A 17,528-nucleotide genomic window follows, 5' to 3' on the forward strand; every position below is an offset into this window, starting at 1 on the left:
AAAAAAATACGATTTTTGTAAAAAAATTCATTTTTATATTTTTAACTTTATAGTGCTATAACTTTTTGAAAGATGTATGGATCAATATAAATTTTTTTTTATAGATGCATGATGTCTTTACCTATCATTTGATATATATTTTTTTTATATCTGACCCTTTACCTGCCCACAGGGGGGGATTTAAAAATAAAAATATTTCACAAAAAATTTACTTTTTCAACTTAAATTTTGAAAGTGTTCCGGAAAGTCTGACACTTTTATATATATCTTAAATTAAAGCTAATGTAATTTACTTTATTATGCGAAAAAAAAATTTCGGACTTTATTTTATCTTCACGGTGAAAATGGCTACCAAATGCTATTATTGTGTGAAAATTCTCGATTTTATTTTTTACATTTTTAACTTTATAATGCTATGACATATTGAAAAGTGTATGGATCAACATTATTTTTTTATGAGAAATAATATTTTTTAATAATCCCTTTTTCATTCTACATACTTTATCTTAATTAGGATATTAATAATGAACTAGCAGATAATGTAGCTTTTGGAATAGTCCACCAATTTTTTAAAATTAAACAGTATCTAAAGATTTGCATCGAAGCGTTTTTTTTTTATAGTGATTTTAATCACTGTCAGATATCATTATACTTGATCCATCTATACCACGTCACCACTGTGCCGCGACCCCCCTGTGCTGGGTTTTTTTTTTAATTAAAAATAAGTTGAAAAAGTTCTACTTCTATACGCATTTTTTAGTTTTGAATCACTCTTTTATAAAGGGGATTAAAAAAAAAATATGTCGAATGAAAGTAGTATATAAATAGTATTTCTCATAAAAAAATTGTATTGATCCATACATTTTTCAAAAAGTTAGAAATATAAAGTTAAAAATGTAAAATATAAAGCCGAGAATTTTAACACAAAAATAACATACGATAGCAATTTTACCGTGAAGCAGTGGCGTAAAAAACACCCCCGCAATGAGGGAGGGCGCCAAATTACGAATGTTCAATTCCGCTCTTACGAGCGGAATGACCAGACAAAGGAAATTCCCTATATTAGTTCATAGGAAGTCAAACGAGAGGGCGCTGCAACCCTTATAATTCCCTGCCGTGAAAACAAAATAAAGTCTGAAATTTGTATAATAGTAGTTGATTATTAGATTAGTATTTATGATATATAATGATTGACAATTATTAATGTGAATATTAAATACTAGGCTTCGCCTATCTGAGGCTCTACTAGACATACGTGACTTGGGCGCGTAATCCTGTTCGGGCCATCATTATAAGTAGGCCACTGATTCCAGTAGCATTACCTGGGCACGGTAAGTGTTTTGCAGAAAAAATATTACATCAGAATCAGTGTAACAAAAATATATTGAAAATGTAACTATTAAAATCAGGAAAATATTAATATTCTAATTATAATAATTGTTTTTATACTATAGAATAATTACAAAAAAAATCGGTAGCTTATTATACCTGGGACTATGTAAACATTTAATTTTGATAAAGATATTGGTAACTGTGACATGACGTTGGACAGCATAGTTGTCATAGATCCCAATTTTCACGATAAATTCATAGACTCATGCATCATTTATGAGATAAATAAGATTATTAATACTGTACTGTTCTGATAATGAATGTACAAGGTTAAATACTTATAACCTTCCTGAAATTTATGTATAACTTATTTATATATAACATATAACATTCCTTGATATAATATACAAAATTTAGTGCTAATGACAAATGCAAAATAGTTCAATGCGAAAAAGTACAATTGAACAGTAAGCTCATTATAAAGCAAATATTCAAACAAAAGATATATATATATATAACAATAACCATGATTAAATATATCAACAAATTTGTATCATAAACCTATTTAAATGAAATTAATAGAAAGTATCTTAACAAACTAAATATAATATTATAATATAATAAATAATATAATATAAAAAAATAGATAGCTAATAAACTAAAACAAACAATTCATGTATGACAACATTAACATATATTAATTATGAATTGAATTGAAAATTAAATCGTCATAAAAATACATATTTTGCAAATTAAGGGTCACAATAATCATATGCGCAGAAATGAATGAATGCCCATAATAAAGCTATGTATGTTGACTTTTTAAAATTAAAAAAAGGCGGTAAAACGGTGATAAATGAACGGGTTGAATTGATTTTTTTATGATATCTCAGAAATGCAATTGAGTGGGTCTGGTAAAAATTTTAAACCTTAAGTCGTAAGACGCTCATGTCAACGAGCGTCGCAGGGTCACGACAAAAATTTTCCGATCTTCGTCAATAATTTTCCCGAAGTCTCGTGATTGAGTACTTTTGTTGAAAAAAATAATTTTTAAAATTCGAGCATGCTAAGTAGTTTTCCCAGAAAAATGTTTTTTTTCTTGTTCTATTATATAAATAGTTAAAAGTTAATAATATGATCAATTGCATATAAAAGATAGATTTAAAAAAATTATTGAATATACAAAATATAACAATATGATAATATATAATTGTATGTAGTGCCAAATATAATATTAAATTATGCCATAAAATATAATTTTAGTTTGCATTTATGTAGAAATAATAATAGTGATAAGACTAATTTAAAACATTGCATAAAAAAAAATGTATAATATTGTCTGGAAAATCATCATCTTGTTTTCTCTATACATAGTAATATTCATTAAGAATAATAAGTTCAAACGTTTTTTATTCTTCTAGAATTTTGCCCTTGGTAATTTAAATGTATTTCTATTTTGTTCTGTAAAGGATAATTATAGAACATTGGACTTCACATTTTTAGTTGGTTTAGTTGTATATTTCTTTCGAAGCCATGAATTTCAAAATCGAATAAATTGTATATATCTGTATATGATAAAGTTGATATTAATATTACGTATTTATAGACTACTTTTTTCCGTAACAAAACTAATTACTCAACCTTTGGTTTAAGTCAATGTTAGCAAGCTTAAAATTATTGGTAAAATTTTAATTAACATTGTAATTATAATTTGAAAGTATACATACCCGCGGCATAAATAAGAAAAAACGATTGTATTTCAACTTTTTGTAAGGTTAACCAAGTGTTTGGCATAATGAGTATAATATTAGAATCAGAATAAAATTCTATTCCAGTAGATTATGATTAATTCCATTTTCACTTCCTGTCTGATTAAAGTTGTACACCTTCATTATTACTGTAAAAAAATTGTACTATTTGTAGTTATTACACAAGTTCAAATTGTATTTAATAGTTAAAAACTTAGAAGTTTGTAAATCTTTTGATTTGTTTTTTTTTTAAATTAAATTCAATTGAGTAGTTTTAAAAGAGATTTAATAATTTATTATTATTTTGTGATTCAAATATTAAGTAAAAACTGATTAAATCTGTTAAAAATAATAAACAATTTCTATACATTTAATGGACTAAAAGCAATGTATCGATTTTATAATCTGTCAATGTATTTCAATTTTTTAATCTTATTTTTATATTTTATGATATTATAACACTAAAATATTCTTTATTGTCGTTAAAAAAATATAATCAATTTTATTCAATCATACTAACTAAGAAATTACCATTAACGAATCTTGTTAAATATATTTAATAGAAAACATATTTATGTGTATTAAATATAAATTATATATATAATATTTATACTTTTATTTATTATGTAAACATACTTTTAGAAAGAGATAATCTTCACACATCAATATGTGGTGATAATTAGCAATCATTCAATAAAAAAAAATGTATTTTATTTGAGTATAAGGGTTTAGGAAGAATATTTTTTTTCCAAGTAAAATAATTCATTTTCTTAAACTTGAACGTCATTTTGAGTTTATTTGATATCATTTTTTTGACAATCTAACTCTTAACCTGCTCACAGGGTATTCAAAATAAAAACTTTTTTACAAACACTAACTTTTTCAATTTAAAACTGCCATAACTTTTTTAAAAATGAATAAATTAACACAATTTTTTATATAGATAACTTAGGTATTTACCTATCATTTGGTATATTTCTGTGAACATTTGACCCTTTACAGGGGGGTTTCAAAATGGTATCATTTCCGTAAAAAATTAACTTTTTCAACTTAACTTTTGAAAATATTCCAGAAATACCGACACTTTTTATATATTCTATATTAAAGCTTATGTAATGTAGATTAATTTGAAAATAAAATTTGAACTCTGAGCTTGTCTTCATGGTGAAAAAGAGTGCCGTATTCAAAAATATGGCATTTTTGTGATTTTATTCACATTTTTTTTTTTCATTCATTCATTTTATTTTAATTCTTGATTTTATATTTTTGAACCTTATGTTGCTATAACTTTTTAAAAAATGTACAGATAAATATTATTTTTTTATGGTAATTAATATATATATACCTCTTTCATTCGACATATTTTTTTAAATCGGATTATTTTCCTTTATATAGAGGGGTTCAAAACTTAAAACTGCATAATGAAAATAGTATTTTTTCAATTTAATTTTTGAAATTGTTTCGGAAATACTGATACTTATATATATATATATATATATATATATTTCTTTTTAAATCTAAGAATGATCTTGACGCTTGTCCCAATTATCTTCACTTGCACTATACTATTCAGATAGAAAATTATTTTTCATATCTCTCTTTAGTTTCAGTTCAGTTTTTTTCAGTCCTTACGTGAATACCATATATTGATAGAATTGTATAACTTCAATAAAACTGAATATAAACTTCAAATAATTTTTTCGTTAATCAAAAAGAGATTGACATTTCACATTTATGAAAACGATGACCGACAACAGTAATACGACACTGTAAAAATGAATAAAAAAATTCCCATACGTTAGTATGATATATTTTATAGACACGTAAATTTTACACACAAGTAGTGTAATTGTAACATCAAGTATCGAAAATTTGTACAAAAATATAACATTTTTATCACTAATAATTAGTGTTTTTTTTTTTATATATAAAAATTGAATAATTATTACTTAAATTTTCCCTTACATTGTGTGTGTATTAAAAACTTCTAAACGTGTATGTGAAAAATCGGATTTTATATTCTAAAGTGTGAAGTATAAAATATCTATGGTATACAGGGTGATTTTTTTATCATAACCCACTCAATTACTCGCAGAATAATAATAATTTAAACCTTTTTTTGTTTTATTATCTTTAGTTACACATTATTCTTGAATTTTTAACTATGTAATACTTTTTAAGTTCATCCCTTATGCCTTGGAGGGGGGTCAACTTTGTTTTTTTAAATGGTAACACATATTTTTAATTTAATAAAATGTTTGAGTTTTTAATTTAATGGTAAATGGCATTTGAATTTTTAATATAACTTTATTAGCTTATTAGATATAAACATTTAAAGTTTCAAAATTTTGAGTTAATATACATGTATAATACACATGGGATTGTAAATACAGGTAGTTAATTGGATTTTTATGACATTGCTGTCTCAGTCACGGATTGTTTATTATCAATTATGATTATCAATAGATATACTTTCTGTATTGTCAGTTAGTGTATTTATAAACTCATAACAATGTGCCTTACTACAATTGATAATAACAATGCTGTGTACCTGCTAATATCGATGTTATAAAAAACCAATTAGCTACCTATATTTGTAATCCCTTGTGTATTATACCTGTATATTAATTCAAAAATTTAAAACTTTAAATGATTATATCTAATAAACGAATTAAGTTATATTAAAAATTCAAATGCCATTTACTATTAAATTAAAAACTCAAACATTTTATTAAATTAAAAATATGTGTTACCATTTAAAAAAACAAAGTTGACCCCCTTCCAAGGCATAAGGGATGAACTTAAAAAGTATTACATAGTTAAAAATTCAAGAATAATGTGTAACTAAAGATAATAAAAAAAAAAAATGTTTAAATTATTATTATTCTGCAAGCAATTGAGTGGGTTATGATAAAAAAATCACCCTGTATATGGTAAAAATGACGCCCTTTACAATGGAATAAAATAATATGTCATTTAAATATATCTTATATATAAAATATATCTTACATATATATATATACAATTGAATTCACAATACTAAACAATTTTGTATATCAATAACAGGAAGTAATTAATTCATTCTATGTATAAGTATATAATAATACAGTAATCATATTTTAAGCTACTATATTGTAGTACTCATAGTACGATATAGCATGCAAAAAGAGATCAAATATCATCATCAGTATTCATAAAACTCCAAAATTTAAATCAAATAAAGCGGTGGTTAACGTGTTAAAAAACTAATGATAGTCTATGTAGATTAAATCATACAACAATAGGTATTAATTTGCTTTAGTTAATAATAGTCTTTAATAAATTCTACTTATTTTATTCATGTTTGAAAAACCTCGGATATTAATCGTACAACAATGATGCAAATTTATTTTAACAAAACTCTCATATATAAAATCATGGTATACAATGAAATGAAAGAATCGACCTTCTAGCCATCGCTTGAATTGGCATTTATGTTACCTCAGAATATTAATATAAAAGTTGATCTTTATAGTTGTGACAACTTTTTTATATTAGAATTCCCATTTAAAAAAATAACACAACTCATCGTATTTTTGTATGAAATTTATTGATTTTTGATCAATTAGGATTGATGTTGAATTTATTTTTCATAAGTAGTTATGTTTTCTGCATAATAAACAGTATGTATGACTTATATATTTATAAATGAAAAAAAAACCAAACGTATTAAATTTATATTGAAATTCAAATATGATTTTTTAAATAATTTAATAGTTATAATATTTATGTTTTAGTAATTTTTTACTGCGTATAATATTGAAAGAAAGGCTAAAAAAGTGAACATATTTTTTATCCTACTTAGATAATTTCGAAAAGAGTAAGTTATGTTAATTTCAAATTTAACTAACTAGTTTAAAGTAAATTCCTCAATAAATTTTGTGAATTATTTATTTTACAAAAATAATGGTAATTTATAAAAGAAAAAATAATACATTACATTACATGAGTTTTCCATTCACTTTTGCCAAGCTTAGACTCCAAACATAAATAGATTAATGTATTCATTTCCATTATAGAGGAGACAAGCACATATTTTATAAAATTTAATATTTTATTTTTCATAATATTTTTTTATTTAAAATATTCTGACCTGTAATTTAAATGTTTAGAGATGAGACGATATAATTTGCGCTACTATGATTGAGAAAATATTTTAAAAAATGTCTGGAGAAAGTATAGTTTTGGAAGACTCGTTAGTTATATCGAGTTAATCGCTACATAAAATTAAAGCATTATCTACATTCTCAGATGACATAAAATTTTTAAAAAAATATCCTTCAAAAATCAATTATGTAAATTATCGGTAATTTTAATTTGATTGATTAATTGATTATCTTCCTCTGAATAACCAAAATTTCAGATTGTACTTTCCCAAGACATGCTTTGATACGCCAAAAAAGTACTTGGATACTCTCTTAACTTTTTTGTTCTTGTTTTATTCTAGAAAAATTTTATTATTTTAGATTTTTTTTCGACGTTAACAGTGGATACTTTCGTAAAAATTATATTACTATCTTACTGAGAAAACCCAAATTCAGTTATGAATTTTCATATTTTATTTTTTATTCTTATGAGTAATTTGGTGTGTTCTCGGTCATCATCATCAACAACATCGTATCAGTATAAACCAATATTTCGACCTAATTTACCGGCAGTAATAACATGTTTTTTTTCATAAAAAAAAAAAAGAATTTTATTTAGTCAAAATTTATTTTAGGGACCATTTAAAATGAAAATTAAAGCATACATGCCTTGCGATATCAAATTTGATCATTTAATCAATTTTAATATTTATTTGAGTAAAACTTCTCTAACCCGATTTGAAATAATGGGCAATTTAACATTTTTAATTCCTTTTGATGATTCATTGACCGTAAGAAATTGTTTACTTATAAGGTAAAAAAAAAATTCTAATAAAAAATGTACAACAAAATAGATAAATCTAAATTACGCTGTAAAAGGATCAAACGGTGGCTGGATTAAAAATTCACATTTAATGACTATCAAAAACGCTTGTAACTCATTGAAATCGCACCTGGGCAATCGTTGGCTTAATTATACTAAAGCTTTTAATTTCAAAGGAACTGATTGCCCTATATCACCGGTAAGTATAAATAAATATAAAAATCTATTACTACAACACATATACAGAGTGACTGAAATCCGGCAAGACACTCATTTTGTCAGAAATTATTGATAATTTTTAATTTTTGTAAAGAGACATAATATTTGGTTCGTAAAACTATATAATAATATGTAGTTAAATCATTTTTACGTCCCTTCAGAGATAAAAATCTTTATTTATAATGTTTTTAAGTGGTACCTTTTACTTTTAAATTTATTATAAATTAATATAATGTATTTTTTAACTATTCTAATTATGTAGTGGTATTTAAATGTCCAGTACTACTAACTAGAGATGAGCATATGCTGGATTAATAACTCTTTTAGCAGTTTCAAACATAATGTATGAGTTTAACGTAAATTATATTGTATGTGACAATCAATATAATAAATAAATGTGTTGGATGTACAAATTTAAAAATATATTTTTATAAAAATTATGTTGTAATTAATTATATAAAGCAATATTATGATTAAATTAATTTACATTCATAGGGAGTTTATGTATCATCTGGAATTGATCAAAGCATATTCGAAAACTGCGACGTTCAAAGTTTTTTTTTTTATGGCGAATACAAAGTTACTCTTACATTTAATAATTCTTCGGGCGTTTTAGTGGGTTGCAGTGAATCTTTGCAAGATATTGTGCGTCCATGGGAATAATTGAACAAATGTCAAGATATATAAATTACATCTTTGTTAATTTCATATTTTATGACTTGGTACTTTTTATATTATTCCAAATAAAATATTAAACTCTTTAATCTAATAAAAAAGTTTATAAACTATACTTTTTCAATAATAAAATATTTGTTTTTTACTAAATGAAATTTTGAAAATAATCAGGCCTCCAGTAAATAAGTATAAGGATCACAAAAATTGAATATTCTTAAGAATATTCCCCAGAATATTCTCAAAAGATATTATTATGGTAATATTATATTTCTAGTTACTTATCTTTAGGTAAGTAAATTGTAAATAACTAACATATTTCTAAATAAATAATATATAAAATATATTAGAATGTATAACAGAAAATTTTAAAGTCGATATTATTTTATATTTATTGTAAACCAAGTAAATATTATGTCTTCAAAGAAAAAATGTATTCACTTGAAATAATGATTGAAACTTAATTAGAAATATAGTAATATATGAAAAACCATAGAATAACATCAAGAGTATAGAGATTCTACAAATTATGCATCAAACTTCGATTCTTCACAAAAAAAGCCTAAAATGGTATAGAGCTGTTATTTTTTGCGATTTTTATTATTAATTTAAGTATCAATGCAAACCCGAGAAGATTTGCCATGACGTGTAAAATTTGTTTGTCTGCCTATGGAAATTCTCAGCTCTCTATATACTGGTTCATTTATTTATTTATTCGTCAAAACAATCCGATTTTAATCTAGCTGAAGCTATCAGCGCTGAAAATTTGAAAAAAAATACTTCGCCAAACTACTTTTAAACTATACAAAAATAAAGCTCTCTAAGTATACAAATTATTGTGAAATTTAGCAGATTCTCATTGAATTGTTTTTAATGATCGTAATGTTTAATCGCTATCAGATATCATTGTCCCAACTATTCCACGTCTCTATGTGAATTCACTATGCCTTGCTTCAATAGGTGGAGTCTTTCCTTTCGGTACAGTTACACAAAAATACTCATTACAAAAGACTCGTTACATTTACTTTTTTGTTATTACCTGTGCTGAGATGTAGTTCCAATACTATATAAAGGAGCCGTTATTATGCTTATTGGTTATAGGTACAATATCGATAATAAGATAAAAATTGAGTGATATTGATTCCGTGTGTGTTATGCCTTTATATAAAGGCATAATATTTAAAGATCGACAAGGTAATCGAAATAACTAACCCAATTTAAGTTAAGTAGGAACAATGTTGATAAGATAACTGTTAAAAGTTAACAAATTATAAATTTAATTAGACAAGATGAGAGTAAGTTGAACAAATTTAAAACTACAATTTTTATTAAAAAAAAAAAAAAGTTAAAAAAATCAGTTGAGAATTGAATAATAATAATGCTATACATGTATTCTATAAATATCTCAATGAAAGATTACATATACAATAGCGGTTTTTAAAATGAAAAAAACACAATTTTTTACCGTGTAATCGAAATACTCTGAAGAGTAATAAAATTTTATTAACATGTAAGAAGAGACCATGTTTTAACATGAATATTTATTTCGTTCATAGATGTTTTTGTACATATAATTAACACAAGCTGGTTTTCACACCAATAAGCGTCATGATTAAAGAATTCATTAAAAAAAATCACCACATTTTATCTGTAGTACACAGTTTACAACTTATGATCATATGAAATTATTTGTTTTTATAGTAAAAAATTGACTTGATTGAAAACATAGAAGTCGTTTTTAGTTAACCGCCATCGACGATCGCGAGCGTCCACCTGTCATACGGATGTCGTCTTATGCAGTTTTTCGTTATAAATAAACGTGAGTAGCAAAAATTTTAAAAAATAATAAAAATTTTATTTTTTCTATAAAAATGCAATAAAATAAAACTTATAAAAATTATAATGAGGAAAAAAAATCTATACAATCTTTCATTTGGTAGAAGTTATAATAATGAAAAAAATAATTAATTATAATAATTTTATTTTATGGATCTTTAAAATTTTAAAGTAGTTTTTCTTTTTAAAACAAATAATTATTTCTAGAATTTTTATTTTAGCTTCGATGCGAAGTTGAGATAGTATTAATTTTACTATAATGTTTTTTTTTGTGTGTGTCTGTTGCCACTTTTTCTAAGCTCTCACTTATTTTTGATTTTGATTTTGAATGTGTCAAAAGATCACAAATCCATTACCTTTAAAAATTGAAAAAATTATTTTACTTTCAAAATTGTAATTCTAAAATTTTACACATTTAATTAAAAAAATATATTTTAAAATACATTGACCCAATTTGAGGTGAAAGAGATGTATCATATGTTTCAATTAGCAATATCAATTGGTTTATTTTCTTCTCAAATGATTTTTAATAAGAGGAATTATATGATTTTTATATTATAATTTTTGAATTTAAGAAGAAATAATGACATTAAAATTTGCCCTATAAATAATCTCTATATCTAAAATAACTTTATAAATAATATGTAATTTGATAAATCAAGTAAAATTTTACCATACTTCCCTAATAAGATATTTTTTTTTTCAGTAATGTTTTTATAACCTTTATTATAACATATAATTTTATATTAATGTTCTAAAAATATTGTTTTAACATAATTTTCTAAAATTGCTATCTGAGCTATGACACTATTACTTTTTTGGTAGACTTTTACGAGTTTGAGCGATATTGGCAACATTATAGATATATTAACAGTATATATTATATTATATTCTTATACCAAAAATATTTTATTGCATTTTTTGTCTATATTATTCTAAAAGTATTTGTACTTATCATTAATACACGAGATTACTGTTATTTCAGGATTAATTAATAAACGCGTAAATATGAATGATGATCATGAATAAACTATGAATAAAATGAAGACAGCAAGTTATTCAGTATTATTTTATATCTTTTGTATTTTAATAACTAAATGTACGTAAATTAATTACTTCTATTTTGTTTAATCATTTTTATAAGAAATTATTATTTTTTTTTTCAAATTTGAAAATAACCATTTTTCAGTACTTTTCTTACGAAAATTTTAGCATGTTTATTCAAGTTAAAAGCATTTTAAAACATAAAGTGGGTATAGAATGCAGGTGGAGAATACGTACACAAGTACAAACTGTACCCACCAGCACCACTTACCAATTTAATGTGTTATTATTATTATTATAACTCAATGACTACTCATCCTAAAATTGTTATTAATCCATTATAAATTTTACTAAGAAAATGGATAAATAATGATTATTTCAACATTTTGAAAAATTAAAAAATGTTCATTTATATAATATTTTTTTATTGGTGATAAATAATAAAAAGAAGTACTCATTGAGTAAGTATGCAGTGACAGTATACTCCTCCGTGATTGATAATCACACAATATATTAAAATTTCTATAACTCAATGAGTTATAGAATTATTATGAACCCATACATGTATTTTGTACGAATAGAGTTAAGAATTAGCTATTTTAAGATTTAAAAAATAATAAAAAACAAACATTTTTTATACATATTTTTTCTTAATAGTAATAAATAATAATAATATATATATGATTTTAACTTAATCTAAGAATGCAAAAATTGTTTAAAAAAAAATACATCGAAATTTTAATTGTATCAAAAGTTGTAGAGCTGTCAGTTAAATCTGACATAAATGTAGAGTGTTTAAAAAGTAAGGAAACAGGTCAATTGTTATGCACAATGAGAGCAATAGAAATAATTTCCTGACTTATTAAACACTCTCTCTCTCTATCTCTCTCTCTATATATATATATATATAAAATAACTTTTTGGCCCTAAAGCTAAAAATTTTTGTTTAGAACAAGTTTAGGTATTCAAATTTATAAATTTATTTTCAGGTAAAGTTACCTGTCAAGAAAACCTAAATTCTAAAAAAATCGAAATACGTACAGCGGCTTCTCGATCAATATCCCCTAAATCAACCCAGCAACAAATAAATACTAATTCTATTACAAATGACTTACCAATAAAACCAATAAATCAACTTGACACAATAACTGAATTATACAACTCAACATCATGTATTGAACCGCCATTTTCTTGTCCTCATCCCAGAATACAATTTTTTTTGTACACTAGGTAAATATATATACTGTTTAAGTCTTATTAAAATTAATGTACTATATTTATTTTTAATAATCAAAAAATAATGGTGTTTAATTAAGTTTATTATGAATAAATAATAAAATGAATCATTACAATAACAATTTTATAATCTCTTACAGACTGACACAAAATAAACCCGACCTATTAGATGTAACTAAACAGGAATCTTTGTATTCATCTCATTTTAATCCTAAATATCCAGTGAAGATTATAATTCATGGTTATCACGGTGGCAGAAATTTGTCCCCAAGTACTGATCTTCGAAATGGTATGTTACTTAATTTTTAGATTTATATAAACCATAAATGTATATTAATTAATTTGTAATTATTTATTGTAGCATATTTCACTAGAGGCAAATACAATATCATAATCGTTGATTATTCGAAATTGACTCAAACTCCATGTTTAAGTCAATTAGAATGGGCTCCACGATTCTGTGCTATGTGTATTGCCCAATTGGTAAACTATTTGGCATCTCATCCTCGTGGAGTTCAGCCGGACAAATTGCACTTCATGGGGTAATCTTCAAAATGTTAATCGTTTTTTATTAAAAATAAGCTTATAATATTAAAAAAGATGATTCTATTTAATGAGCATGTTTATAATTTACTCATATTATCATTTTTAATAGAATAAGTGGATATAAAATTTATTGTACTTTTTAAATGTATAAAAGCTTGATGTAACTTACCTCAAACATTACTCTGTAATATTAAATCCTAATTCAATCTCTATGTAAAAATATATTCTTTATAGATATAGTGCCGGTGCTCACATCGCAGGCTTAACATCAAACTTTGTCGACAATGGAAAAATCGGCCGTATCACCGGTTTGGATCCAACTATTATATTTTACATGGGAAATAATCGTTCCAGAGATCTTGATCATACTGATGCACATTTTGTTGACATTATACACACTGCAGCTGGTTTTTTTGGGCAATGGGGTCCCAATGGTCATGCTGATTTTTATGTAAATGGAGGAACGTCTCAACCGGGTTGTGTTAGTAATAGTTTAATTCGTAAGTCATTTATGTATAAATTATAAACAAAAATAAAAATTTCCTTATTAACATATATACATCCATAATATAAAAATGAAAGGATTATATAAAAATTATATTAGAATAATATTATTAATAAAGATTTGTGTCTGCGAGGCACTTAAATATATAAAAACATTAATTCAAGGTCATCAGCTCAAAAATAATTAAAATTTTTTTTCTTTCGGTAACTTTGGAAAAAAAACTAAATAATTTATTATGAAATTGATACAATTTTTTATCTTTGTCCATAACAAATAATATTCCAACAAATATCAATCATGGAAAGAACTGTTCTAGTATATAAAGTTCTTTTTTAAAAATATAAAGAGACAGGTGCAATCACAAAATATCTTATAAGAAAGTACTCAAAGTACTGGTACTTATTATAAAATATTTTATTAGAACTCAATCCTGTTTAAAATAAACTGGAAAACCTTGAAAGTTAATTTTTATTATTAATCTTTTGTTACCTGAATAAATGTATAAGGGAAAAATAATAGATTAATATTACTTGATTTAAAGTAAGTAGGTATGCGCTACATAAAAAATTAATTTTTTTTTTCAGTCTAAAGGATAAATTATTTTATACATTTTTAGGAACTCTATCCTGTGATCATACTAAAGTTTCGCCTTACTTCATTGAATCAATCAATAGTGATATCGGTTTTTGGGCAAAACCTTGTAGTAATCGATTTTTATTTAATCTTGGCCTATGTGACTCGCCAGAATCGGAATACGTTTTAATGGGTGAACATATAACACATAAGTAAGTTTATTATCTTGTAATTAAACTAACTTTCAGTCTTTTTAAGGTGATTTTTATAACAATTAATATTGAATATTAAAAATTTTTATAACAGAAAATTATTTAAAAAATATATTTACGATTTAATCCATTTTTCTAGGGCACGAGGTACTTTTTATTTAACTACAAACGCTAAGAAACCGTTTGCAAAAGGTTTTCCAAAAGAAAGATCATCCCGAGCTTCTAATAACATTTTTGGATAGTTCGTAATACAGTAAACCTATCAATAATATTTATTATGATGTCGTTCTATTTGGCAAAACAACTCTATTATTGTAACAATCGAAAAAACATTGTACAGTTTGAAATAGATCAAACTAACTTTTATAACTATTGATACAATTAATCGATGTATAAACATATTGAATTTTTTAAAATTTAAAAATAGGCTTTTATTTAGAGATTTTCTTACAAAAAATGTTATACTACTTTAAAATTAAAACAATTTTTGAGTAAAATTAAAAAAGTAAAATCAAGGAATAAAACAATCGTAATAATATTGTTTTCTGAAGACAAGTTGGTAATTCATTAATTACATTTATTTATTAAATATCATAATTCATCAAAAATTTTTTTAAGTTATGTAAAATTTTTAAGTTTATCCCTTATGCCTTATAAGGCTGTCAACTTTGTTTTTTTAAATGGGACACGTATTTTTAATTTAATAAAATGTTTGAGTTTTTAATTTATAAGTAAATGGCATTTGAATTTTTAATATAACTTTTTTATTTAACTCTTTTATTAGATATAAACATTTAAAGTTTCAAATTTTTGAGTTCATATACATGTATAATACACAAGGGATTACAAATACAGATAGCTAATTGATTTTTTATGACATTGCTCTCATAATCTAGGATTTTTTATTATTAATTATGATTATCAATAGATATCCTTTCTATATTGTTAGTTAGTGTATTTATATACTTAAAATACGTGTTCCCATTTAAAAAAACAAAGTTGACATACTTATAAGGCATAAGGGATAAACTTAAAAAGTATTACATAGTTATAATAATTACACAATAATTCAAGAATAATGTGTAACTAAATATAATAAAAAAAAATTGTTTAAATTATTATTATTATGTAAGTAATTGAGTGAGTCATGATAAAAAAATCACCCTGTATACTAAAATGTAGGAAGTATTTTTCTTTATATTTTTGAAGGAACTGGTATTACATGTACTTAATTTTCTTTGACATAATTAATATTATAACCCTTATCAAGTGAACTTTCACTGATGAATTTTTTTATTTTATAGTTTTTATGTTGAAAGTAATGTATAAGAAAATACAATGTATTTTTCAGATCAAAAATTTATTTCATGATTTTTTGTAAATGTAATTATAAAAAACTTTGGTATAAAAAAAATTAGACGTATAAAGAACGGTTGGGTTAATATATTTCTGAAAAACGGAAATGGCTATCATATATTACGTTCATTTCTTTATTATAATATCTACCACTGTAAAATACATTGCTCATCTATTTTGAGCTGCATATTCATTACTTTTAAAATCATTTGTTGAGTATTTAAATTATTAATCAATTTACTAATAATTTAATTCTATCTTTTTTATCTTAATTTCTAGAAATATTTAGATATGATAAGAGTATGTGAGTGTATTAAAAGTATACTCATAATTAATACAATTTTATCAGAAAAGAGTAAATTAAATAGTTTACCAAAAAAAAAATAAAATAGCAATTGATTTAATAACCCTTTGGATCTTGAGGTCTCTTTTATTTTTTAAACTTTTTAACAAATTTTTTTTATAACAGGTTCAAATTGAAAAAAATAATGAATATATTTATATTTAGTGACCCATCTTGTATAAATTTGTAGGGAATTTTTATAACTTTATGAAAATAATTTTGGATTTCGAAAAATATTTCATAAAAAGTAATGACGCAAAGTTGAACTGAAATGCATAATTTACTTTTAGCAACCCAGTTGCATCATCAACAGTTTAACTGATTTAGCAAAATAAAATAAAACAAGACTAAGCCTGTGTGCATAACAATATATGTATGAACAATATTATTTGTTTTTAATGAGTTTTATAATTATTTACCTATACCTATAACTTATTCTGGAAACAGAGTTTCCGTCTTCCCGATAGACACGCCACTATTTAAATAACCTAAATTTATATAAATACAATACAGAGGTATACTTTAATAAGAAGCTATGTATGATTAATTTCAATTGAATGTAAAATAAAGATAAAAAACAGAATAATGAATTAATATTTTCAAAGTATTACCAAAGTGAGTGAATGAAAAAAGATGAATTCTCAAATTAAAGTTTTAGTAAATTTAGATAATTATTTATATTATGGGATAGTCATACTTACCTAGATAACTTATTGTACAGTTAAAAATATGAGATGAAATCTAAATAAAATATTATATCATTCTATAATCGTTGAGTTGATTTAAAGCGGATTAAATGATCTGTATTGGACCTGACAATTAATGATATAATAGTTATAACAGAAACGTAATGCGAAACTTTATAACTTAATATTAAGCAATATTACAAATATAGAGATCTTATTAGTTGAATGAAAATAATTGATAAAATGTATTCTAACAAATTGTTATACTTATTT

General features: G+C 23.8%; 2 protein-coding genes and 1 pseudogene across 2 annotated transcripts; all 3 read left to right on the top strand.

Annotated features, from left to right (window-relative positions):
• Positions 1 to 6,438: 6,438 nt before the first annotated feature.
• LOC126905894 (uncharacterized) lies at positions 6,439 to 9,015 on the top strand. Its single transcript, XM_050686021.1, has 6 exons — positions 6,439 to 6,742; positions 6,857 to 6,939; positions 7,586 to 7,776; positions 7,840 to 7,995; positions 8,059 to 8,226; positions 8,742 to 9,015. The coding sequence occupies exons 3-6, from the start codon at positions 7,663 to 7,665 to the stop codon at positions 8,907 to 8,909; spliced, it is 606 nt and encodes a 201-aa protein (XP_050541978.1). The 5' UTR covers positions 6,439 to 6,742; positions 6,857 to 6,939; positions 7,586 to 7,662; the 3' UTR covers positions 8,910 to 9,015.
• Positions 9,016 to 10,618: 1,603 nt separating this feature from the next.
• Positions 10,619 to 16,957, top strand: LOC126905817 (pancreatic lipase-related protein 2-like). The gene is made up of 8 exons (XM_050685898.1): positions 10,619 to 10,737; positions 11,740 to 11,853; positions 12,788 to 13,028; positions 13,175 to 13,323; positions 13,396 to 13,576; positions 13,815 to 14,080; positions 14,702 to 14,870; positions 15,010 to 16,957. The coding sequence occupies exons 2-8, from the start codon at positions 11,787 to 11,789 to the stop codon at positions 15,110 to 15,112; spliced, it is 1,176 nt and encodes a 391-aa protein (XP_050541855.1). The 5' UTR covers positions 10,619 to 10,737; positions 11,740 to 11,786; the 3' UTR covers positions 15,113 to 16,957.
• Positions 10,620 to 17,528, top strand: part of LOC126905847 (pancreatic lipase-related protein 2-like) — a 45,576-nt pseudogene continuing 38,667 nt past the window's right edge.

This window comes from Daktulosphaira vitifoliae, unplaced genomic scaffold, assembly GCF_025091365.1.
Source record: "Daktulosphaira vitifoliae isolate Bord-2020 unplaced genomic scaffold, ASM2509136v1 Scaffold_1, whole genome shotgun sequence".
Classification (NCBI taxonomy): domain Eukaryota; kingdom Metazoa; phylum Arthropoda; class Insecta; order Hemiptera; family Phylloxeridae; genus Daktulosphaira; species Daktulosphaira vitifoliae.

Coding starts and splice junctions, on each gene's coding strand:
- LOC126905894 (XM_050686021.1), top strand. CDS start 7,663: ATGAATTTTCATATTTTATTTTTTATTCTTATGAGTAATTTGGTGTGT. Junction 7,996..8,058: donor CTTTTGATGATTCATTGACC/GTAAGAAATTGT, acceptor ACAACAAAATAG/ATAAATCTAAATTACGCTGT. Junction 8,227..8,741: donor CTGATTGCCCTATATCACCG/GTAAGTATAAAT, acceptor TTACATTCATAG/GGAGTTTATGTATCATCTGG.
- LOC126905817 (XM_050685898.1), top strand. CDS start 11,787: ATGAATAAAATGAAGACAGCAAGTTATTCAGTATTATTTTATATCTTT. Junction 11,854..12,787: donor TTGTATTTTAATAACTAAAT/GTACGTAAATTA, acceptor ATTTATTTTCAG/GTAAAGTTACCTGTCAAGAA. Junction 13,324..13,395: donor AAGTACTGATCTTCGAAATG/GTATGTTACTTA, acceptor TATTTATTGTAG/CATATTTCACTAGAGGCAAA.